Source organism: Nothoprocta perdicaria, unplaced genomic scaffold, assembly GCF_003342845.1.
Source record: "Nothoprocta perdicaria isolate Ctin4 unplaced genomic scaffold, notPer1 scaffold_11, whole genome shotgun sequence".
Classification (NCBI taxonomy): Eukaryota; Metazoa; Chordata; class Aves; order Tinamiformes; family Tinamidae; genus Nothoprocta; species Nothoprocta perdicaria.
In genome coordinates, this window is record NW_020454205.1 from 4,419,301 (window position 1) to 4,444,736 (window position 25,436).

Sequence of the window (25,436 nt, forward strand, 5' to 3'; positions counted from 1 at the left end):
TCTCATAGAAGAACCTATGGGACAGGGTCTGCCTGTCACCCCACACCTCTTTGTAGCTCTCTTTTCCCTTGTGCCATGCGTTTCCCTTCCCTTCACCCCAATAAACACAAAAAATCTGCCCAGGCAAAGGCAGGATGGGATGAGCTGTGCCAGGAAAGGAGTTGTGCCAATAAAAGCCTTAGGGCAGTGCGCCCCTCACACTGGGACCCACTGGGACCTGTGCGCCCACTAGCAGCCTTGGAGCAAACAGGAGCATCCTGAATGCTCCGGCTGGAGACCGTGGAAGAGAAAAACACCATCTCCTCAACCACCGGTGGGCACCTCTTGCTTGCTGACCGGGACTCCAAAGCTCCTACACAAGCGTGGGCCTTGTCTGTTAGTCTGGGGACAGCCCTGAGGGCTGCAAGTCTGAAGGGAGGGAAATGACTTGCAGATTTTTTTTTTTTAAGTGAATTCAGTCATTTTAAATCACTCTGCCTTGCACAGTTCTGTCACTTCCAGTTAGTAAACCAGATTAATTCCTTGTTGGTGAGCACAGACAGCGATCTATTTAAAATGATGATGGTTCCTATTTGATCCTGCAAGGCAGTTAGGCAGTGGTGATCGTTAAATTTCAGGAACATAGTCTGTGTTTCCTTGTTTTCTCTCTTACTATTACATGCTTCTTTTAGTTATTGATTCACTCTAGTGAATCAACATTTCTGTCATTTATGTATCTCTGTGGCTCAAAGGTTGCCCATGCATAGAAGCCGGGTTTGTCTTATTATTCTGAGGTTTTTGTTGAGGTTATGGGTATATATATTTTTAACCAAGGATATGCCAACCATATACCAATTTCTAGCCTTCTGTCATTAATGACGTTGCTTGACCTTTGCATGCAAGAGCTCACCGGTTCATTACAAAACCCCAGGTGTCTGCCTGTTTCACACACATCCTCTCTACCATAATTAGCAACTGGACAAAGCAAAAATCCCCAGTCGGAGCACTACTGAATATCATTCAGTCATTCCTGTTTGCATCTCTTTTTCCATCATGGATAGGTCAAACTATGCATCCAGACAACCTCTGAATAGGGAGCAAATAGCATTCTTACCTGAAGGGGTTAAAGCTTTGATGAGAAACCATGTGTCCAATGGGAAAAGATGAATGTCTGCACCAGTGCAGCTCGTGGTTGTGCCCTTTCCCACTGAGACGGGATTACCTCAGGCAACACCTCAAACTCACCTGAGTTCACCCTAGAGGATGGCTCATGGCTGCTTAGGTGAATGGTGCAACTCTCCTGGTGTCACCCCAGTTACCATGTTTGAGTTGTTCTACAACTTAGATGTGTAGCTAAGCCGTCGTGATATTGAGACAGGGAAGTTTCTGAGGGAAAGCTTTTGAGCTAAATAGCTCTTTAGCAGCTGTATGCTTTTGCGAAGCTCTGCGCACAACAGACCTTTTAGTTCGGTTGTTCATAGTGAGCCCCTAGGCCCACACAGCTCTTCTTCTCTAGGGACTTAAGTGAAGCCTTCGTGGGTTGTATCCATCTGACAAGGATAAAGACTTTGAAGGCTTGGAGCTCAACCACACCAGACCACATGAAGACCAGGTGCCAGGCTCTTCTTGGTGCAGGTTCATCACTTTGCTCAAGCCGGACACTGATTCACCTTCAAGAAAAAACACAGAAGGAGCCCTTTTCCCCAGACTTTTCTTCAACTGAGAAAACACTTGGGCTAAAAGTCATGGATAAGGCTGTAATATTGCCATGTCCCGTGGTGCTGGAGCAATGCGGTTACTCCTTTGGTCTCTTGTTGGTCTGGCACATGGACAACCAGTGTCAGAAGCATCTAAAAATCAAATCATGAAAGGGAACGAGACATTTCTGTTCATAAAATGGTGGTTTCTTTTGAAGCTCTTGGGTTTATCCAGGGAAGAGTGAGGGGGCAGGAGGCAGGAGGAAGGACTTCCTCCTTTGAGGACAACTTCCTTGACAGTGACAAAGGAGAAATTGAAAAGATTTCTCTTCTAATCTGAATTTTCTGCACCATCACCACTTTTCTGGCCTAGGCGAAAGTCCCTGCAGCCGCGAAGCAGATGACTTCCTCCTGCTGGCACTTGGCAGGCCCCAGGCGTGGGTGTCCTCCCTGCTAATAACCCACAGGCCCCACTACCCCAACCAGTAGGGTTGGAGCTCGCCACAGTGCTGGAGAAAGAGCAGCAGGAGGAGGAGGCAGGTTTGCTCCCTCCATACAAGTAAATGCCTCTTCTTTCACAAAGGGGAGTGAGCAGTGAGGCTTCCCTCCTCACTGGCTGATCACTTTTGCCTTCCGGCTGGTGCTGTGAACTAGGCCAGTGATTGCCATGAGAAGTGGCTTTATTCCCCGGGGATTCCTAGTGGAATAGCCAGCCCACACAGAGGGATGAATCAAGCGTAAGGTAGATCAAATTGCATGGGAGATGGGAAGACTCGTCTCAGGACCATAGCAGCATGTTAGCCCACACGGATGTCTGCATCTGAGGCAGTTTTCCAGGACCCTTTCAAATCAGTGGAGAGAAATCATCTGGTTGCTGGAGATGTCTGCAGTGAGATGAAATGAGACCCATTTCTTTTGGTTGCCTGTCATGGGTCACAGAGGAAGTGTCAAGAATAGATCTGCAAAATATTACCAATTATAGATATTTTCTGATGATATTTCTTCATTTTTAAACCAGATGTAAGTCAGCTTGCAACACTGTCATTTGTGCAAGTAGGCAAAGTGAATAGGCAGCTGGAGACGGGGTCCACCTGGTCCTGGAAACAGGATGGAGGTGACAGGAACGCAGGACGTGTCCTGAACAAGAGCTCACGCTGTCAGCCAAGGGATCGTGTGACATCAAGCAAGGCCTGAGCTATCTCCAGGGCAGAATGTTCATGCACACAAGGTGCCCAGCTGTAGAAAAGCATTTTGATACTGATATTGCATTATGATGGTGTAGGTAAAAGGAGAAAAAATCGTGTTCTGCTATGTGGATTTTTTAATGATTTCTGCTCCTTCACTGAGGACTCTTTCCTGGTTATCATCTTTTGCGACAACAGATCTTTCATTTCCTTCACCAGGGTGTTACTTTACCGAGCACCAGAGGAGGGAGATACATGCCCACAAACCTTTTGAGAAACGCCGTTGCAGGAAACAAAACCAGCCAAGCTCGGCCTTCTGCCCCGCTCTATCTGTGTGGGAAGCGAGCCCATACTCTTTCACACCCATCAAAGGCCTCAGCTCATAATTAAAACAGCACTAATTACTGAAAATGTAGTGGGCTGCAGTGATCAGCCGTGTGCAGTGATCACCTGGTCCTCGCCAGGTGCCACAAGGCGCCAGTTTTATCTGAGGAAATGGGAACCTGCCGAGTGGGGCACAGAGATGACAGTCACTGCTGTTTTAATAAGTCCATCTTTCTAATTGCTTTGCTGGCAGATGGGTTCTGCACAGGCTCCCGTTTTCACACTGCAAGCTGCCTTCTTTTGTCACAATTCCTAATCATGTAATCCAGGACAGTTTGCAAATATATCACACTGTGTATACACACTCTCTGTTAGAAGGATCTCATGGGTTTTTGTGCAGCATTGGAGCTGCTCCACAGGTGACTGACTCTTTTATACCCTAAAACAACACACTGGGAAAGGGAGTCGTTGTTAAGCAGATAAAAGTTGCTGTTTTAGCTTTGAGATGACAGAGGAACTTGCAGTCCCCCATAACCAAAATGAGCATCCCTCCCTTCTCTCCATCCTCCTCACCATGGCGAAGAAATGAAAGGCTCTCCATTAAAGTGAAATAGATTGAGGCTGCCTCCTGAAATAGTTTTAAATAAGAGCATCAGCAAGCACTTTGCAGAAGGATTTCCTTTATTCAGCAAGGAGGAGATAAGATTATCCAACATTTTGGCTTCAGATGGGGGCTCCATCAAGGTACATGAGGAACTCAAGGGCTTTTAAAAGAGTCCACGTCCCCAAAGCTTAATTCATTATTTAGGTGTCCTACACAGGTCAGTCTTATAGTGCTTGAACTGGTCTCTGTTCTAAGTCTGGTTGCTCAGGAATTCCTGACTCATTTAAATGACACTCAGGTGCTCATCTCTGGGGTACAGGGATCCTATATGGCTCACAGTTTTGCTGCTTCAGTGTCGGATCCCTTGAAGAGTTTCTGGTTTTCCTCCTTCTGCCTCTTTTGTACAGAAGCTTGTTCTGCAGTTGTGCTTCCCAGTAATGCTTCGTCTGTTCCTAGGGCATGGGCTGTTGCAAAGCGGACGGTTCCCTGGCTGTAGAGCTTGTGAGGGAGCTCTGTGAGGGAGCTCACTCTGAGGGGACTCTGCTTCCCGGGGCTGTCCTCTCAACGTCCAGGCTCACCAAGCTGGGTCAAGAGGACAGCACTTTTTGGGGTGACACCTTGGCTTGGAGGCCACCGTGACCCTCGGACAGCCCCTGTACTCTGTATCCTGCATTAGTCCTTCACACTGCCTGGAGAGGGAGGTTCTTGCTCTCACACAGAGGCCGTTTCTCACCATGATCAGTGTCACCAGTGAGGCGCAGCACTTGCCAGACGGATACCAGCACATGCCAGGTCTGCCAGGAGGGCAGCGTGCCTCCTGCTTTCCCGAGGCAGCGCTGCAGCCAGTCTCCCTGGGAAGCATTTGGAAGCACGGTCAGCGCCTGGGAGCGATGCGCTGCAGATGGCAAACTCGTGTTGATCCAAGGATGGGAGGGGTTCTTTGAAAGAAACTGTTTCCGATAGCAGAGCATCGATGTGGCAATCTCAATTAACAAGATCAAATCGCCGAGGCTTCCTTGTTGCAGGACGAAGTCAAATGAGCAGCAGCCCCCTCTCCTGAGCAGTTTGTGCTTGGAGATAAGGATGAGGACACAGCTCACAGACTACAGCACATGCTGCCATTCCGTTCATCCCTCCCTCTTCACAGCTTGCAATCAGAGGAATTCCTGCTGCGGGAGCAAAGGAAGCAGATACTGTGCTGCAGTCAAGGGCTGGGTGCTCATGGAGTGAAGAGCCCCGCTCGGCCCCTGAGGGCCCTGCACACTAAGGGCTGTGTAGCTGGCCAGGAGAGGAAGATGGGACCAGCTCTTCCTCTCAGTGTTGCCAGACTGATGTGGCTGCAGTCTGCCATGTACCCCAGCACAGGGGGGTTTCGATCGCCTTCGAGCTGGCTGGCTCTCTTTTTACCCCTCTTTCCTCAGCACCAGTTATACCTAGCAGCAGCTTAATCCCGATGTGTTCATTTTTAGCCTACAACAGGTTTAGGAAAGTCCAGCCTGTGGATGGATGTGCCGGGGCTCGCTGCACCTCTCTCAAACTCTAATGAAAAGAAACACTTCCTTCACACCTGCCCGACAGATTCCTACCCAAGCCCTCGAGGAATCATACGTGGGAGCAGAGAGGAAGTTAATAAAGTGTCAATAATCCAGGAAGAGAGAGGCTGTCCAAGCAGTTAGCCAGAAATCAGAAACACATGTCCAGAGCTTGCTGGCAAGGGCAGCCTATATGCACTGCAGGGGAAAAATAACCTGCGCTAGCTCTGGCCTTCCCTCCCTTGCACCAGTGTAAACCCCACACAGGCACCACTGGCAGCTCGCTCTCTTGTTACTGAGAGATGCAGAATATCTTCCTGTTCTCGTATATTAAACTGCTGCCTGACTGAGGCAGACAGTTAAGCCCAGGGGGCAGTAACGTTATATTCCCTTTTCTCTTTTTTTTCCTTGGTTATACAGCCAATTTAAAAACAAACAGCCACACATGCCAATCACATTACCATTCCTTACATTTCCTCTGTATTTTATTTCCCAGTCATTCGGCTTTCATCTGTTCTGCTTTTACCCTGTAAGTTCTTCAGGACACAGAATATCACTTTTCAGCTTGTACAGCGTGGAAAAAAAAGAAAAAAGTCTTTGATTATTATTATAACACAAGTGTAAATCTGTGATCACAATGACTATAGCTGCAGAAGAATGGAAATCATAAAGATTATTTCTCACAGCCCCTGCTGGAGGCCATGAGATGATCACTGGTTAATGAGAGAAGCACATTTCTTCCAGGGCAAGTGAGTGCATCGGGAAGGCTTTGTCTTCCCCTGGAGCACTAGGCTTGCTGGAAACTGGATACCATTGCCAGATGGGCTGGCAGCCTGCACACTCGTGTTCTGCTGCAAAATGCATGGGAAAAGCCTCGGGGGTCGGGGTCCCCCAGGATGAGGTGGGAGGGTAACATGTTGCTTGTGCGAGCGCAGAGCGACGCATCCGAATGGCTTTTGTCCTGCACCCTCCTGCGAGGAGGCCCCGGTCGGCTTTCCACCCTCGGGACAGCGGGAGGACCTGCCTCTCCTTCCCTCTTCATTCCTTGTCCTTGCTCTTCATGGCTTTCCCGACTCTGCGTGGGCAGGGCCAGGCCTGGCAGGCGTGCGTGCCCCGCGCGGCTCCTGCACCCTCAGGGGACACCGAGGCAGCGGCCGCGGTGGCCGCAGGTCACCCGGCACGTGCAGCGCCTGCCCTTCCAACACCTGCAACGCCCCTTGCACCACTCAGGGTTTCCTCTCCCGGGGATCCCGCTGCCTTTTGCAGTGTGAGGTGCTAAACCTGGCCCCACTGCAGCGTGGTCACTCCCTACCAACCTGCCCGTGGTCCTTGGCTGCTGCAGCTCGTGCCAGTCAGCCAGGTGCCACCCTGGCTTAGCGGACCAGTGCCTCGGGCTCCGTGGTCCTTTGTTCTGATACCTGTGCCGTCCTCTAGACCAAGGTGTTGATCATCAGTTTGTTGGCCGAGATTGCGACGCGACATTTATGTGAGGGAAGAAGACACTCCCACAGCAAGGTGCTCTGATGTGGAACTTTCTCATAGAACTAACCATACCAACGTCAGCTCAATTCCTCCCCTCGGTGAGAGGACATATATATAGGTCTCGTTTGCAAGAATGAGAAATTAATAATTGTTGACCAGGCAGTCATTATGGGAGCTGTCAAAGACAAGTGAGTTTCATTTTTGTAAGGAGGTTGGTTTCCGGAGGAAGGCGAATTTTGCGATTTGCACTTGGGCAAGAAGTGCCAGTCAGGTCCTTGGTTTGCTTGGGCTGTAGCTGGGACACAACCGGAGCACAACAGCCTCCCTTGCTTGATGAGAAGAGCTGTAGCAGAACCACAGGGAATTTACCTCCCTCATCTGCAGCTGAAAGGCAATGCTCACCTGCGTTCGTGCTTAGTGTGAAAGGGAGAGTCTTGTGAATGTACCTCAAGTCCTGAGCTAGAGGAAATTACAGCAAATTTGGAGGTGGAAGAAAATCCTCTTTTTAAAAGCAGATACTGTGCTTTTGTTTTTTGTGAGTTTTCTGATACTAAATCTATCTCAGAGGCTGACAGGTGGACCAATGCAAGTCACCACACAGCCAAGTTAAACATCATTAGCGTAGAGATATCTTAGACCCAATAAACCTGCTGTGCATGAAGTGTGATCCAAGACCCTGTGCTCTTTGGGGTTTTTTTTCTATTTTTACATATATAAATAATGATGGAGAAAAAAGGACAGACGCTTGCAACTACACGTGTGCCATGGTCTGCACATTCGTATGCAAAGTGTCCCTCAGCAATTGCTATGCAGGAGATGTCTTCCTCTTAAATCCTTCTTAAAACAACAGTTTCTCATGCCACGTATGCGGTAAGCGGTGTTCAGCTGTGCGCGCCGAGATTCACCGTCGCAGACACAAGCGTGCAAGCCCAGACGAAACCACATCTTCCCCACGCCTCGCCAGTACTCCCACTGCTTCCACGCTCTGCTGGATCCCTCAGGGCGGCCTGACAGGTCCCTCTGTCTCCTTCTCTCCTGCTCTAAGTGTAGTAAAGCAGGCAAGACCCAGGAGACTAAATGCGGAGCTGCAGATCAGTGATGGCCAGGAAATTGGATATGCATGAATCGAACAAGACAATTTGCCTCCTCTCATCTTTGCTGCAGATGTTTTTCTTGCAGAAATGCAACTTCTTTTCTTGCAGGTGACACCCACACATCTCCTTCACTTACTGGTGATGATAACAGCGGAGATAAACAACTGGAGCTCATGCTGTTACACTTAATCTTTGTGTGTCATCATCACCAAGCAAAGCCACAGCAGTAGGAAAACAGAGCTGTTTTCTGCTGCTCATTTCTAACTGACATTTCCCCACAGCCCAGGTTGCTCGTGTAACCTATGGACTCTTTGAACTTGCTTTCGTGCTTGCCTTCTTGCGCAGTGTGTGGGCACTGCCATGCAGGGCTGAGCTGCAGGAGGCTCTTCCTCAGCTTGTATCCTCTGCTTCATTTTGCCTCTCTGCCTCGGCGGCTTGAAATCAGATCACACAACTACGACAGAAACTCCTTAGTAAAAAGTAATATCCAAGAAAGGAATATCCTGATTTTTAAAACTTGCACTACAGGTGAAATGTGGAATTTGCAAGTAAGAAACCCTTTAAATAAGCAAGGAGAAAAGGCAGCAACAGCTGTATTTTTAAAATCTTCCTTTGGTTTAAGCATATATGCATGGTTATTTTCACTTAAATCGTCCCAGGAAGTAGCCGCAGAGTCACCATCCTTCCAAGGGCCTGCTTTTGTTGGAGGAAATTCGCTGGAGCTGCAGACCAGCACCCGGGAGTCCCCAGCTCCTCTCCTCTGCTGCATTTTAGCTCCTGCTGCCTTTCCAGCCCGCAGTGCTCTGCTCACCCATCGCCCTTTAAAGGCAATTTGAGCACAAGGCCTTCGAGACAAGTGGGCCATCTCTGCTCTCTGAGGGGCCCTTCCAGAGCTCCTCTGCAGACCTTCTACAGTGGTTTCCCATTAACCCCTTTTGCTTCTCCGTCCACAGGGTGCACTGCTCCATCGCTGGGATGGTCTTGAAATCAGCGCCAGCTCTGTGTGTGTGGCAGGGAGGGAGGCTCTGCTGTCTCTGTCCACTTGTGTGTCTTCAGAGTCCACTTTGCTTTGTTTTGTTTAAAGCAAACCCAGCATTCTTCAGCATGCTGCTACGAAGGAAAAGAGCTAGATGGGATGGACGGGATATTGGTCCCTGGCCACTGCCGCCTTCCTGTGTGTCGGAGCCTGGGAGCCCGAAGAGAGGCAAGGTCCTCTCCCCACTGCGCTCACTGGAGCAGGGAGGGCTGCGAAGGCTCCCAGCACAGCACACTGCAGTGCTCGCACCAGCAGCAAAACACAGCTCTCGTCTTGACCACTGGTGCCTGAAGACCAGAGCAGCCGCAGGGCTGTCGCAGGCAGCAAGTGGAGCCAGGATATTAGTTCATCCCGACTTACAACAGAGTGATCTAATTTAACGGGGCACTGGCGGGGCTGTCTGGCGGTAACTTGGCTATCATCCTTCAAGGCCTGGCCTGGGCCCCTCGTCTGACCTTCACCCCCTTCTGCCCTTCTGGGCACTGCTGCAGTTTGTAGCCGCTTAACCCACCGCGTTAGTGGTGTGGACACGAGCGTGGCCCTGCACATGCCCCCAGCCGCGTGGTGCTGCAGCCAGAGTTAGTCCCGTGGGTCCGTCCCGCTCCAGCCCTTGGCATCGGATCCGCAGCGTGGCCGCCCGGCTCCCGCTCCAGCGGTGCCCAGGACCTCGGCCACACGCCGGCACTAGCTGCAAGGGAGCAGGGCAGCAGCTCCTAACACACCTCCACTAAATGAGAAAGTAAAGTTCCTGTGGGCAGGGAAAAAATGTAATTAAAACCTGTTTTGTTCACACAAGGGGGCAGAAGAGAGGCTGAATGGGAAACCTGCCCTCCAGCATTTCCTGTCTCTGATTTCTTAATTTTGCAACTTGGTCCCTTTTCTTTTAATGTACTTTAGACTGTGATTCCTTAAGCTGCTTTACTTTAGAGTAAAAGGATTTTGTAAAAGGCCTTTTGATCTTCCTACGGACATGAAAGCACGATGTCCACCAGTATCCAGCCTGTTACCGAGAGTTTGCTCACTTCTTGGCTTTGGTAGGTGGTAGAGTGACCTTTCCTGATGGAAACACCAGAGTCCTTGCAGCTCCTGAGAACATTTTTGTGTGACCCAGCCTAGTGCCCTTGAAGGCATGGATGATGCAGCCACCTAATGAAATAACGGCTGGGAGAAGTGTGGTGCTTGGAAAGTGCTGCTCAGTGTTTCAGCACTCAGATGAATCAGACAGAGGCAGCTCCCCAGAACCGAGGTGCTACCGGATAAGCCTGTGAGCTCTGCAAAGAAAGCTGTTTCATTTTTGTTCACGAACGGAGCAAAAGCAAGACCCAGTGCCCTGAGCTTGGAGATCTAGTTGAAAAAGTAAAACTTCTGGTCTCTCTGAACCTGGGCTTGTGTGAAACCGGCAGCCTCCTTGTGCCCTGGCAGCCCAGTTGGCCCCAGCCGGGTACCTGTGTGCCCGTGAGGTGGATGGAGGAGCCGCTGCAGTAACAAAACCACCCAACTGGGCAGGAGGGTCCGTCTGCAAGGGGAAAAGCAGCCAGGAACGCTGCCCCCTCACAGCCGCTGACAGACACTGAGCTTACCTTCAAACTGCTGCTCTTTGCTGAGCTTCCCACTGGCTGCTGGACCGCCACAAAGCAGGGTTTGTACCCGGTGCCCTAAGCTGCTTTCTGGTTAGTGTGAGTAACTAACCAAATCTCGGCCTGGCCTGTGATTCATCTTGAATAAACTATTTTCCAGTTGCACAAGCAGAAGCCGTGCTGAAAGTGGAAAGATTTGATCTTTAGCACTGAAGCACTTGCTTGTGCGCTCCTGAATCTGAAGCTTTTTGTGCCACGCTCTGGATACTGACCATAGTGCCGGGCGCCACAGCTGCTCCTGCTGCAAGGGCGCGTGCGGGCGCAGAGCCCCGGCAATGGTGCGAAGCTGCTGAGTGCAGGAAATGAAACACACAGAACTTAGGGGCACTGTGAGGTGCAGGGGGTGCAAGGAGCTGGTGCATGGGCTTCCCGCAGGGGGCCTGACTCGAACTTTGATGGGAAAAATCAAAGGGATGGAAGTGCCTTCAAACAGAAAACAAGCACATCTCAAATCACCTTGTGGCTCCCATCTCCTGTGGTGACTTGACACCCGCAACGGAGGAGGAATGTGGTGGATAAGACAGGTTTGGTAAAGCAGGTCCCCAGGTCTCCTGCCAGAGATTAACAGGTTGGGCGGCTTCCTCAGCCACCGCTGAGTCTGGCATAGAAATGAAAGTATAAGAGAGGATATGCAAAGAGGATGTGATTATGGCCACAGAAATTTGTGTTTGTGGAAGAAAGAAGGGACATTGAGAAGAATCTGATTCAGGAAGAGGATATTGGAAATATGTGGATTTACATCAGAAGGGGTGTCCAAGAGTTTTTGCTTTAGTAAACCTGACCATCCGCTTGTGCTGCGACCAAGACGTGCGGGGCAGATAAGGCGCTGGAGCTGGCGGTGCTTGGCTGCCAGGCCCCTGGCAGTGTTGCCGGCCAGATGCAGCGATCGCAGTGCAGGTGTTGGCACTGAAACCCTGCCACGGGGCAGGAGACTGAGCAGTTAAATTTCTGCTCAGCAGGGAGACGTCTGCACCTGAGCTAGGAGCTGGCAGCAAACCCTGCTCACCAACCTCTGCCTTCCAGGAGGGCCGGCGTCCACGTCATGAGCAGCAGCAGGGGGGGATTTTCTTTACATCATCCCCCAAGCAGCATATGGACCCCAAACGCAGGGCCGTGCTGTCCTCGCATGTTATGTGTTGCCTGAGAGCAGCTGCAGTAGATTAGGATCGCTCTGTTTGCCATACACGCTAATCCGCATTTGCAGAGCCCGTCTCTGGGCTTAACTTTGCTGCACACTCTCTCTTCCACCCCTTAACAGTGGTGGATAAAAGGTATTTGCTGGTATTTCATCTCCACAGGACACAGTTCCTGTCCCTCCAGTGCTTTAATGTAATGGAGATGTCCAGTGCGGACGCCTCTCCTGACCTAGTTCTCTTCATTACATTTTATGGTTAGGATATTTCCCTCTTTCAAATGAATCAATACTTGTTGCAGATGTTCCTGGACTTACCTTCCAGTAGCATGTTCTAGGAGCTATCAGTGTGTCTTAAATGTAGAAATTACAGAAGTGTTAGGGAAGGAAAAGAAATTATACCAACATTTGCTTTACAAAGTAGTACTTTCCTCTGAGTAGCCTCAGGCCCAAAGCATTTATTCCAGATTTAATTTACTGAATCTATTTAATAATTTTTAAAGGAAATTACAAAATGTATAATAAAACTCTAAGGAATATAGGCATACTGAAATAGATACATTTATCATTTCTGAATATATATATATATATGTATATATATATGCAGTTTGACCAAGGAACATTGGCCCTATTTTACACTAGCTTTCACTGTGCGTTTCCCATCGCGCCTTATGTTGGTGCAAGGAGGTGACGATGCCGGCAAGAGGAGCCTCGCGCGGCGGTCGTGTCCCCTGCTCGGGGGTCAGGCACAGGTGCTGACGGGATGCCCGGAGGAGACCCCGCACCCTGCAGCATCGCGGCGCGCCTTGGCGTCATTCACGAGGAAGGGTTTGGGATGGGCTGCAAACTTCCAATTTGGAAGTGCAAAATTGGTACTTAAAACATCAAAGCAGAAGTTGCCACCCTGTCACATTGCTATTTTTGTCATTTCCTCTCCAAGACAGAGAGAATCTTTATATCCAGTTTTGAAGTAAAGCAAGCGTTGAATGATCTTGTGAATGATCTTTTTATTTCAAGGTGGAAATGCTTATTTTCATTTTAATGGTTTATTCAGTAGTACCTAAAAAAAGAAATCTCATCTCCGCAGCATGGATTCTGTGTTAAGATAACCCCAATCACAGTTTAGGATTCCCTGCTAATGTAAACATGCTTGATTACAGGAATGCGGTAAGTTTTGTGGAAGTCTCCATCCTGCATGGGGCATTCCTGAAAACACCTTTAGGTAACTTAAGGAATTTTTCAACTAGCACAAAGTTTCTCGTGGTTCCCGGAGCAGTCCCTGCAAAGGGCTGAGCACTTGCAGACCCCGTTGACTGTGGCAGCACCTGAGGACTTGCCCCAAAAATTGGGTGCTGAGGGGAAAACTTTCAAGTGATCTTCATTTGCTCCTAACTGGACCGAGATTTTAAGAAGAGCTCTGGTACAGCCTCGGTGTCAGAAGTGGGCAGATTTTCAGGAGGACTCAGCTAAGTGACTGGCTTTTGGGCAGAAAGAAAAATTCATTGTAAGAGTGAAGTTCTCCTCAAAATCTGGCCTCCATGTGTTCTAATGCTTCCCATATGACTGTGCTGCAGGCTCTGCGTTCCCTGGGTAGTCGAGTGTAATGCAAAAGGGGCTTCTCAGCAGGACAACAGATCCTTCTTCTCCTCCGGCTTGTCTTGCTTTTGTGTTCTCATTAATTGCTCTCTCACTCTGCAGAGCTGTTTGATCATGGCTTCAAATCATCTTATGAAGATTTACAAAGTGACCACGCTAAGGATGCACATGTTGAAGGTTTAGTGGTTTTCCATCAATCTTGATTTGTCCAGACAGCCCATTTGTGTCCTAGCCCAATAGCCTGGACACTTTCTGGCTGGCTTTTCCCTCCCATTAGTCAAGCATGTGTTTTGAACTTCAAACTGCTCTTGGGAGGTGGGTGGGGAGGGAATTGTGCCTTTTTTTTTTTTTTTTTTTTTTTGCATTTTGCCACATTTAACAGTAATATGGGTTGCATTTCTGAGAAGTAGGCATACAGGAAAAGAAATTAAGGGCTAAATCTGAGGCAACAGTTGTTGGGAAAGGTAAGAAGTCCTAGTTCCCCCGAGAGCTGTGCAAAATCATAAGTGTTAAGAGGAAACCAGCTCCGAGGTCCAATGCCATCTTTCTGTCTTTCCCACTCTCAACCTTCAGCACGAGCCACATCTCCTTTGCAGCCCTCATGGAAAACAAGCTCTGCTTAAATTTTGAATTTTTTTTTTTTTCACATTTCCTTTCCCTTTGTGCGTACCCTCACAGTTCAGCCAGTATTAGCCCTGAGCGGGCACCCGGGTCGATGCCAGCAGAGAGGAGGAGGAAGCGGGCGGCTGTCCCTGTGCGCGGGTGCCCGGGCCGGCGCGGAGCGCCGCGGTGCCGGTGCCTCACGGCTGCCAGGAGCGGTAAGCCGTGTAGTCTCGCGTGGGCGCGTAGGAGGGGTAGCCCTTGTTCTTTTGGTAAGGAGGGTGCCGGGGGGTCATGTTCATGTAGTCGCTCTGGTGAAACATTCTCTCCTTGCTTTTCTGCTGTGGGAGACAGTGGGGAAATACTTGAGCAATTAGTGTGTGCTGCCTGGGGTGAGTTTTTTGAAAAGGGGAGAAAAAGGAAGCTGGGAAGGGAGAATTCTTTGCACAGAGCGTTTTAGAGCCTTACTACGATCTGGGAAAAATTAACAATGGATTTAATATATTTTTCCTTCTTTTGAATTAATCAGTGGTCCTACCAACGACCAGCTGTAGGCACTGATGACATTTCTAGCCCTAGCTCGGGGAGCAAGATTCAACACATTCACAGGATTGCAACACATCTTTTCATTAAATAAGCTCTGAATTTGTCCCACCTGAGCACAAGGTTCCAGCCTCTCTTTAATCTACAGGGTAGATTGCCTTGAGCTGGGAGTGACTCAGCACAAGCTGAGCAGGCTGAGCAGCAATGGGTTTTCGCACTTATTGGGAGGAAAAAAAGAAATTTGCTTAACTCAAACAGAATAAAATCAGCTCAGGGTGGGTGGATGAGTGTGTCAGGACTTGTCTACCATTTGTGGCAGGAGTGTACAGTGTGTGTGCTCCAGCAGCACCTCTTCAAGAGGCAAAAGAAGCAGAGCTGATGTAAATCTCCTATCTCTCTTATCTGGGCCTCAAAAAAATCATTTCCACTGTTGAATTCCTGCTGTATAATGCCTTGTGAGACAGAACAGCATCACCTCTTCTACAAATAAGAGCAGCAGAAGCAGGAGGCAAGGGCCTTCTGCTTTTGCACTCAGAGGAACTTGTGACTCCTGCAGACTGCGCATGAGGTTAGTGCCCTGGGTGGCTGAAGGGCTCCTTCATCATCAGTGACCAAGGAAAGTGCCTCTATTCTCTTTCTCAGCACTATCTCTTTTTTTAAATGGAATTTCTTTCCTACGTGCATACATACCTATGTGTTTAAGTAAAAGTGTGTATCCCCTGTTGTACGTGTGTGCAAGTGTCTGGTTTGCATTAGAAAATCTGGTGGCTGAGTCACGGTGTGCCTGCAGAGTGAGCTACCTAGTTACTGTGAAAGTGCTTAAGCTTTTGGATATTAATACTATATATACATTTATATACATGTATATATGCACACAAGGTGCTGAGTGAATACTGATTACTTTAGCTAGATGATATTGTTGGTCTACGCTAAATGTATTAGAAACTAAGGATTTAGTTGTATGTCCTTATCTCTATAATATGAAACCTTTAATTCCCATATTAAATTAAAGAGTTAATTTAGCCTGAGACAGATACACTTTACTAGCAGGAGTGAATGCTAGGCTGTTCCAGGATGAAAGACTGCTGCTTTTGGAAAGGGGAAGGCAGACGGTAAGAAAACAGACAAATCTTCAGCTGCTTTCAGGAGTTCAAGTGAACCAGGCTTGCTGTGGCTGTCAAGTATCATTTCTAGGGCATTTTTTTAACACCCATTATTTCTTCTAGGCAGCTTTCTTTACACTGAACAGCACTTTAAGTACATCCACGCTCAGAGCAGGTGTTATGAGGAGAAGAGCAGCAGTAGGAGCAGGTAAAAAGGGAGGCCGCAAGGAGTGCGCTCGCGCTGCGGCCTTGTCGGCCTCGAGCGGAGCAGACATCTTCGCAGCGAGGTGCTGGGGCGTTAGGCACCAAAGGCAAAGAGGGGAGGGAAATGATTCAGATTCTGAGCGATGGGCTTGAAACTAGAGTGTCTTGTTGGAGCAGAGCTGCTGCAGCTCTGCGATGCCTCTAATCCTCTTACTGCTGCTGCAAGGCCCTCGCTGTGATGAGGCACGAGGAAGAGCCATCTAACCTGGCTTTGGGTTTTCAGGCAACAATTACCCATCCAGCCTCCTTTTCAGTAGAAACAGGCATAGACTGGGTATTATATAAGTGTATTTTGATGAAATGGATAGGGGCTGAAGCTTCAGAGTGTTTTTCTTTATCTGTGCGGAGCTTGATATGTCAGGGACACAGGAGTCCTTCAGGTAGGCTACATTGTAATGAAGTGAAAAGGCATGGAGGGGAAAGACAGTGCAAGGAACAGAGTTGTCCTCTGCAGTCCTCATTCCTGCCTTACTCGTGTGAGGAGAATAATGTGAAATAATCTTTGTGGTTCTAAGACTCATTCAGCAACGGCGGCCTTCTCCTGCCCCTGCGTCGCCAGCTCGCTCCTGCCTTGCTCCTGCAGGCCTGGGTGCTGGTCCAGGCAGAACTGGATGGGTCCTGAGCCAGCCAGCTCTCCAGAGCGACTAGAAAGCAAAAATAATGATCCATATGAATGTCTCTGCCCTCTTGGTGTTAACATACGGAGTCAGAGGAGGGCCTAGTGACATCCCAGTGTCCCTGTTCTCTTGCAGGAACAGTGGGTGCTTGAGGGAATTGCTGGGAAGGCACAAGATGCCAATGTGGATAGTCCTGAGCTGATGTCTGGTCCCTGAAGGCTGCTTTACTTCAGGTGAACCCCTTCTGTCAGAGTAGTCCTAAAGGGATTGTCCAGGAACACTTGTAGTGCTAAGTTTCCCTTACATGTTGTAAGAGCTGTTCCATGTTCCCTGATGTTATAAGAGACAGTGTCTCAAACTGTCTCTATTGTTGGTGTGCAGGGCATGGCAAATGCTGAGATATTTTTGTTTGGCTTATAGCTCTACCGCAGAGGCCTGACAGCCAATCTGGAGAGCACCTGGGCTTTCTGCTTGCCTTGGGCAGAGCTTGGGTGTGTGTATGTAGCCAGGGTGAAGCACTGTTGTCCTTAAAGTGAGGGATATCAGCGAACTGGCATAGATAAGCAAGTGCAGCTCGAGAACCATGCTAGGGCCATTGAAAAGGAGCCAAGGGGCAGGGGGGGGAAGTTGTTTCTTACCCGATAGTTAATAAAGACTGCAGTTATTAATGTGCTGTAGAAAGCAAGAACTCCAGTCACTGCCACCATAATCCAGTAAGAGTTTGCAGGCTGAACCTCTTGTATTTGGATGGGTGTCTCTTTAAGGAAGAGAACAAAAACAATTTCAAGCACATTAAAGCAAGAACCTTGACCTCTGCTTATTTACTCTTTGCTCCAGTATGCCCCATATCAACCATATCATGCAGTGCTTTGAGATGTCTGCTCCAAGAAGCAGGAATTTAGTCGTAATGGGCAACCCATCTCCTTCCTTCCTAGGAAAGAAGCTCATTGCCTTCATGTGGGGAGTGCATAGGGCCTCCTAGGTGCGTAGGAAGAGGTTTCACTTACCTTTCACGTGAATGACGGTCCCGTTGCTCTTCTCATTGTAGACGTATGGGGGTGGATACATCACCTCGATTTTGCAGAAGTAAATGTCCGTTTGGTTGGCAGTCATATTCCAAAGATTGAAGATTACTTTGTTTGTATCATGAATCCCCTTGCAGTTAAATTCCTTATTAGAGTTGCTGCTAACCTTGGTTATGTTCCATGACACAAAGCAGACTTCAACCGCGCTGGCTGTCCCTTTGTGCAGCGACGCTCGGAATTCCTTCCCCGTCCCATTGTACGTGTAGTTGCAGACCAGACTTGCTGTCTCGTTAGCTACGATGAGCAAAGGATGCTGAGCCACTAAAATCTTGTTTTCTGGAGGGAGGGAATTGAGAAAAACACACTTGTTTATAAAGTGCAACATGAGATTTGAGAAGCGCACATGCTCCTGTGCAGCCCTCTCTGCCTCTCCCTGGCTGACACTCCCAGTGCTTAACCACAGAGCTGCAGAAGCAGTTTCTCACAGGAGCTCTTGCTGCAGTAATTCCCCTTTATATAAATAATTACATAGTCAGTAGGGGACCCTGTGAGGTCAAGTGTGTTTTTTCCTCAGAGTCAGAATGCTAGTTAGTACAGAAAGAGGCCCGTGTGACTGGGACTTAACATCTAGACTCATAGGCAGCTCTGTGGTGTATATGTAAGGCCACCCTGGTCTATCTTTCCCTTATTAAGTAGGTTCCCACAGAATGCCAGGGAGTAGAAGTACAACAAACTAAATGTTTATTTTATCTGTCAGAATTAAGAATATTTATCCTCTTGCTTTTAAATCCAAGAACAGACTAGAAGTGGTTCAGCAAATTCCACCTGCAAACTCCTCAAGGGTTTGGACCTCGGATGGTGAGCACTAAAAGCCTAAACTGCTATCACTTTAATAAAAAGTAATTTCTCTAGTTAGCAGCTGAAGTACAGTCTTAATCTCCCAAAGGACTCGGGAGATGACTATATTGACAATGCACAGGCACTTAGCACTTGTGTGGCCTGCAAAAAAAACATGTCACGTGAAGGCATAATTCAGTTTGGATTGACTGGCCTGGAACACAAACAGGAAATGTTTTCTGACATATAGGACTCTGCTACCATCTGCCAGATAGTGAAACACCACAAGGACTATGCAGAAAGACAGCTTCTTCCAAGAGAAATCAACTTATACAACCAATGCCCTGCCCTTCAAGTGGGTAAGAGAAAGGAAGTTTGGGATCTTAAGCTAGGAACTTGCCAGAAGGACAGCCCTTCCATGTGTACATAAAACCATGTAAATCTTCATGAAAACTCAACTCGTTTGAGCTTTCAAGTGCAAGTCTTGACTGTATCTGGGTCTTTTGGTCTCTTGCTCCCATTCTACTATCTGAAATGCCACTTTGGGTGTCAGAGACTTTCCTGACTGAGGTTTGCTGCTGGCTTTGCTAACTGCTGCCTTTGCTCCCCAGCCAGTTCCACCACTGTGTAGCTGAAAAATTCCTGTCAGGTCTAGATATCTGTAAGCCACTGAGAGGCTCTATAAGACCATTACTCCTCACTTCTCCAAAGGCTGGAGAGAACAAGCCAGGTTACCTTTGAGGGAGTTTGGAGCCTGGTGCAGAGCTCTGTGAGAGGTAGCTTGGCACAGCAATGGTGAGACATGAACCAAAAATGACTGGGATGAGGAGCGAGGTAAGCAGGGAGGTGCCTGGGTTGGCCAGCGCTATTGCTAGGGTGTGGACACTAAAAACAACCTTTGGCCTGCAGGTTCTCCAGTTCCCAGCTCATGAAACCACTGCAGTTGTTCACTTTCTCACTCAAAGTCTTATTTACCAGCACTATCTTGAGAGAGCAGGCAGGCATGAGACAGGGAATGCTCTGCTGGCTCGTCACAGCCATTCCTGGCGCTGCAGGGAGCCCACACGCTGTGAAAAACTGCGCTTTGATGCAGAGCGAGCATTTGCTGATTGTTTCAACAGCAAGAGCCACAAACCTTGCGCTGCCAGCACTGGGTGACACAGTAACAGTAGCCAAGGCAGGTTTCTGCTGGAGCTGTCTGACAGTGGTGAATTTTTATCGAAACGAAGACATTTCAGCAAAACACTGCAGTTTCATCGAATCAGCACTTTCCGACCAACCCTCCTGCATAGGCTTATAAGGCATTTTAACAAGGGGTGAGGTTTAGATGTCACCCCTTTACAGAGATGGTAGTTGATTGTATTTTTGTTGACTGGAAGGTCAGTCTTTGGCCTAGGTAGGAATGTGCAAGTCTCCTTTGGAACTGACCTGTTTTTTAGCCTGGCACAACTCTAGGCATCGCAGCTCAAACAGAGCTCTTCTTTGGATTGCCACTGCAGGACTGCCAACCTCAGTTGTCATAGGGGCTAAATGTGCCCCTATGATGTGCCCCAGAAGAGATCTTTTCTTTCTCAGTTTACAACCAAAATAAGTATTCAAACTGGATACTTAAAGAAGCATTAGTACTTAAGAATTAGCCAAAGTAAGAGTTTTTCATTGCAAATGAAATGGTCCCTACCATAATATTGTCCTGATAATAGGAGACCAGACTCTCCTAATGAACTTCATTCAGCTTATTTCTATCACTTGGATTTGTGGCCTGGTTTGTTTGCTGTGCAGTGCAGGCTGGGTGTTAATAAGCTGGCTCCGTGCTGCCGATGCTGGGATGTGGATGACTTTGGAGAGTGGATAAAGTTCATTTGTGGATCACGTCCTGCCAAAACACCCATTATTTCCAGGGGGAAATGCAGTAAGGCCAAACATCCCTTGCTTCATTTGTGATCTGAGCAGGACTTGAGTGTATAGTCAGCAGGATGGAGCAAGGAAAAGGCAGAAGGCTCGTGCCAGGTGCCCAAGGCTGGGGACCTCTGGGCAAAGGGAGCTAGAGCTGCTTGCGCCTTCGCAAATGTGTTTTTCTCTCATAAATGTCATTCCGGGTTGGGTAAAATGGTGAAACTCTGAAACGTTTAGTGCATGTTTCCATTCATGTTCGCTTTCCCCTAAATCATGTTGCTGTTTCCCGAGCTCTGTTCAATCCTGCTGCGTGAGAGTAAGTCTACGTGCAGGCACCGGCCTTCACCAAGGCAGCTGAGCAATTGGTGGTGATGAAATGCTGCTGCCTGCAGCTTCCAAGAGCTGCAGAGCCTGGAAATGTGAAGTCACTGGTGTCAGTGCACACGTGCTGCTTCCTCAGGGTCCTTGGATTTACACACAGTGTGTGGGTGCTACCTCTCAATGCTTCTGGAGCTTTTTTTTTAGGCTTTATTTGTCAGGTTAGACCTATCATGTAACCACGTGTAAGGTATTTTGCATCTTAAAAAAAGCCATCCGTACGTAGTGCCAGTAAAACACTGCCTGATCATTGACCCTGGTGCCAACAAAACTGTATCGAAATTCTTTTCCTTTCTTTTTTGACAAGAAAACAAAATAGAAATAACAAAACATGGAAAATAAATATTTAGACTTTTTTCCCCAGAACTTTCCATGAATCATAATCAGCTACTGGAAAAAAGATTCTGTAAATATATATATATATATATATATTTTTACTTCTCTTCTTTTGTTTTCCATGACTAGCAACTTCAAGAAGTTACTTGCCGGAACAAAGAAGCTAACGGAAGTTGGGGACCTCTGAGCAGAGGCAAGAAAGGGCTCCCTACATCCCTGGGGATGTGAGAAGGAGGGGAGGCTTATGCTTTAATCACGCACAGTTTAAGCAGAGGGCTTTGTTTATTTTTTGTTTTGAGCAGGTGTTTGTGATGTCATCCTAATCTCAGCTCGCCTTGTCTCGTGCCTCTCCTGCGTTCTGATAACCCTCGTGGGTTAGAGGTTGATTTGGCACCCGGCGACCATAAGCCGGAGGGTTCTGTGGGTAGCCAGAGCTGAGGTCGCTTGTGGCGCGCTGCAGTGGGAACCCCTTTGTGTTGCTTCACTCACAGAACGTGCAGGAGATGCAGCTCCATCTGACTGCCTCTGTGAGAGACCAGTGCAGAGAAATTACGGAGCCAACACGATGGGCATTGGTGTTGCTGCCTCAGGGAAGGAGCAGACTGGTTCTTTACGATCCCTTCCAGCTTTATAGTTCCCCCATTCAAGCCAAACGTGCAGCGCTCGGTGGTGCAGTCTCTGGACAGCAGAATGGGCCCAAGTCAATTGTCTAAGACAGACTAGCTGAGGCCTTGGTGGCCGGGGCATGTTGCGCTCTCCGCGTGCCCATCTTAGGATCAAAATGCAAACAGGTGGAAAAGAAGCACGAGAAGGTGAGTGCCTGAAGAAGCTAATTCATGTGCTCAGCTTCAAGCAGTTGAGCAGTCTCAGTGAAGTCATTGGAGAAAGTCAAGTTCTTGGTGCAAAGCAAGTGCATAAATGCCTACTGAATTGTGGCATGACCCCTGTTTCCAAGAACTACATGCTCTACTTTTTGTGGCAGTTGAAAAGAGCTGTTGAGAAGCTGCTGATGTCTTGTGGATTTTTTTTAAACTGTTGCTGCTACTTATCTTGTCCTACAGTTAGTGCCTTCTCTGACAGGCCGGCTGCCTGCTGTGGAAATAATTATAATGTTGCAAGCACAAATTATAAACATAGGGTAAAGGATAAAGAAGAAAAAGTGCATGATCCTTTAAGGGGCAGACGTGGTTTCATGCAGGCTGCAGTGCCTTTATTAAGAAAGAACTACAGAAAGTAAGGCATAAACAAGGGAATAAATAGAAGCTATTATAGCCCTAGGAAAAGCACCTCTTTAAAGATGTTCCATATGTGAAAAGGTTTGCACTGGATATCAGATCTTTGTTGCTTTCTGTATGTTCCCTTGTATATCCTTGTCTGTATGTTCTGCATGTATGTATAAAACACAAGGCAGTGATCCTTGGAGAAGACCTGACGACAAGCACTCCCAGGCCAGCAGGTGGGAAAATTGGCTACCCTAGGATTGCCCCACCAAAACTCATCGGGCTCTGCCTTGCATTGGGCCTCGATGTGCCCTCTGGAACGAGGTTGGACCAGCAAGGGCCAACACCAGGACAAATACCCTCCGCAGGAGCAGCCACCATTCAGAAAGATTCACCAAGACCTCAAGACTTCCAAAGCACAGCCAGACTTACTGGAGATGTTTTCAGCGAGAAAAAGAATGGAAGGAAAGAAAAGCTAGATAGCTACTAAGTCTAACACGCTACCAAACAAAGCAAGATCAGGTCCTTGGCAGATGCCCATCTCGTGTATCCGAGCTCAACACACAACAGCCTTTCACCCGCCCGTGCTGGAGGCCGCGGGGCTCAGCCCGTCCCCGTGGCGTCGGGCCGTTCTCCCAGCTGGCGACGGCCGCGAGCGACGGGCACGAGGCCGAGGCAGGAAAGGCGCCCGTGTTCCCGCTTACCTGTGAGGTGCGTGGCCGGGACGAAGCAGAGCGCCACGAGGATGCCGAGGAGCATGGTGCCGGCGCGGGCGCCGCGCCGCGTCCTCACTGCCCGCGAGCCCGGCCCCGCTGCGCCCTAGCCCGCTCGCACCACCACTTTCCTCCTCCTCTTCCTCCCACCGCAGCACATGATACGCAGCCAAGTGAAACCACTGCAATGGCAATGCTTCAACAGGAAGTTTAAGGGGTTTTGTTCTTTTTTTCTGTTTTTTCTTTTTTCTTTTTTTTTTTCAATTACTTTAGCATCAGGAAGCCTCCGTGCCTCTGCAAAACTCGGAAACAGCTAAAAGGCAGCGGGAAGCGGCCGTTCTGCCATCCTGGTGGTGCCAGTGCCCCCGTGGCAGCGCGTGATGGGCCCCGCGAGGCACGCGGGGCTGCTGCGCTGCAAGAGCACGTGCCCATGGACCCACTGCCCGAGCTCCGGCCTGCCCGCGTGCACATAGGTGCCTTTAGTACCAACCTCTGGGATTTGTCTGAGGGAAAAGGGAACGGTGCTTTTCTTTTCCCAGGAAAACTGGGCTGTGGAAGAGCAGATTGAAGAGAATCGAACTGTTCTTCCTTTTGCCTGAGCAGTGAGCTCCTTAGGCCATGTTTTACCAGAAGTTGCCTGTGTAGATGATGTCTCCATTTGCAGACTAGGCACTTTAGCAAGATGCTTATAGTGTTATAGTGTATAACAGGTGCAAGCTTCTTGCTGTCCTTGGAGTCCATACTCAAAAAATACAGGAAAAAAAAAAAGGTCAGTCTCCCTCTCCCACTTTGTGGTTTCTAGATAACAATACTAAAACTGCTTTTTAGTCTCACGAGGTTTCTGTAGTTACCAGTGAAATAGTCCCAGCTTACCTTGAGGTAGGAATCCCCCAACACAGTTGTGACGTTGGGGATCTTTTTGTTGGGGATTGTTTTGGGGATTGCAGACCCTGTTGTCATGTCTGTCTTGGCTTGATGATTGTGCTCAATGTGTATTGGAGCTGCTGCAGAGACACCTGTTTCTGTGTCCCAGCCCCGGATCCTTGCTGTGTTTGGGATAGGCTGGAAGGACATGGGAGGAGGCTGCCCCATCTCGGGGCTGGCAGCATGTACTGAACTTGGGGCAGGGCAGCAGGAGTGGGAGGACGGACGTTCATCGGCGCAAGGTGGAGACCTGTCTGGGGGAACAGTTCCTTGTCCCTGCAGGGCCTGGGCTGCTGGGCAAGAGGAGAGGCAAAAGGAGCCACTGAGAACTCATAGACTGTAACCCTAAAAACCAGGCACGGTTTATTTGCTGTACCGAGGAAGAAGCAATTGATATCAACCTTGCCAGGGTCTTGGGTTCCTTTGTCGTGTTGTTTTGCCTCCTGTTTTCCTCTCTGATTCCCGGAGGAAAGAAGGGCACTTTCCTCAGATCTCTCCTGTATTCCAGGCATTACCTGGTGGTGATTTGCTGTAACGTTGATTTAGACACCATATGCCTCTCTCCTTATGCTGTTCTGCATTCAGATTTCAAGCTGTTGAGCCTCTCTGTGTCCTGTCAGACAGGATCTGCTTGTGATCACAGCAGTGGGACTCCAGAGGAGCGGTATAATTTCAGTGGAGTTAGAGCTGTGAGGGATCTGAAAGAGCTGCACGTGTGGCACGCTGGGGCAGGAGGAGGTTTCCTTCCCCTGACAAAGTGGCTGAAATCCCAGTCTAAGAAAATATATGGGAATTGAGCAAATGACTTTGCAAGGTAACCAAGAACCTGCCTCATAGGCTTGAGATTTTTTTACCTGTCACAGAATGTGGTTAAAGTAGCAGGCCAGATATTTGATCTCAGTATTCCCTGATAGCTTCTAGAAAAGGAAGCGCTGATTGGAACTATGACTTTATTTGTTTGAGAAAGGCTGAAATGATCTATGTGGTTTCTCAAAAAATTTTCTGAGTATCTTTAAAGCAGTCCCACAAAATCACAAGCAGGCTGCTGCTTTGCCTTTACCCCAAAGAATTGGGAAGGTCGGACCCACGTGTCCTGTACCAAGTGTGTGGCTATTAGAGTCAAACAGACTCCAAGACATTTATGTTCCAACAAGTAGATTGTTCAGAACCGAGCTGTGGGACAACTGAAGTCTTCCTTCCATCGGCGGGAGGTGTGGAGGGCCCCGCTTGTTCCCAGCCCGTACCGTGCTATGCAGCTGTGCAGCCGCTGTGCATGCAGGTGCGAGCCGCAGCGCTCACTGCAGCAACGCACCACTGCTCCCTCAGCCCCCACGGCCTCCCGCTAGTGGGGAAACGGGAGGTCGCTAAGATTCCCATGGAGCTCCCATCAGCTAATCGGCTTTTCCATCCTTGCACTGTCTTGCAAATCCATACGTGTAACGGTTGTCCGAGAGAATGATCTTCCCTCTTCCCGCCGTGCAGAACCACGACAAGCCCAGGGCTCTGCGCAGGCTTCACACTGCCTGCTCGGTGGTGCTGGGGTGTCAGTAAACGCGTTCGTGCTCGCAGCTGCAAGGCCTGGCATGTCTTTGCCCTTCCTTTGCTGCTGCGAGTAGTCATTTATTAAAAGGAGAAGGTGCTCTTAACCAGCTGCTATGAAGGAGCAGAAACGGGGTGGTAGGAATT

The 25,436-nt window shown here is 48.7% G+C and overlaps 1 protein-coding gene across 1 annotated transcript; it reads right to left on the reverse strand.

Moving 5' to 3' along the window:
* Nucleotides 1-14,097: 14,097 nt before the first annotated feature.
* CD28 (CD28 molecule) lies at nucleotides 14,098-22,872 on the reverse strand. Its single transcript, XM_026049666.1, has 4 exons — nucleotides 22,818-22,872; nucleotides 17,432-17,785; nucleotides 17,063-17,181; nucleotides 14,098-14,238 (listed from the first exon to the last, which is right to left on the reverse strand). The coding sequence occupies exons 1-4, from the start codon at nucleotides 22,870-22,872 to the stop codon at nucleotides 14,098-14,100; spliced, it is 669 nt and encodes a 222-aa protein (XP_025905451.1).
* Between the last annotated feature and the right edge of the window lie 2,564 nt (nucleotides 22,873-25,436).

Coding starts and splice junctions, on each gene's coding strand:
- CD28 (XM_026049666.1), bottom strand. CDS start 22,872: ATGCTCCTCGGCATCCTCGTGGCGCTCTGCTTCGTCCCGGCCACGCAC. Junction 17,182..17,431: donor GACCGTCATTCACGTGAAAG/GTAAGTGAAACC, acceptor TCTTCCTTAAAG/AGACACCCATCCAAATACAA. Junction 14,239..17,062: donor CAGTCTTTATTAACTATCGG/GTAAGAAACAAC, acceptor TGTCTCCCACAG/CAGAAAAGCAAGGAGAGAAT.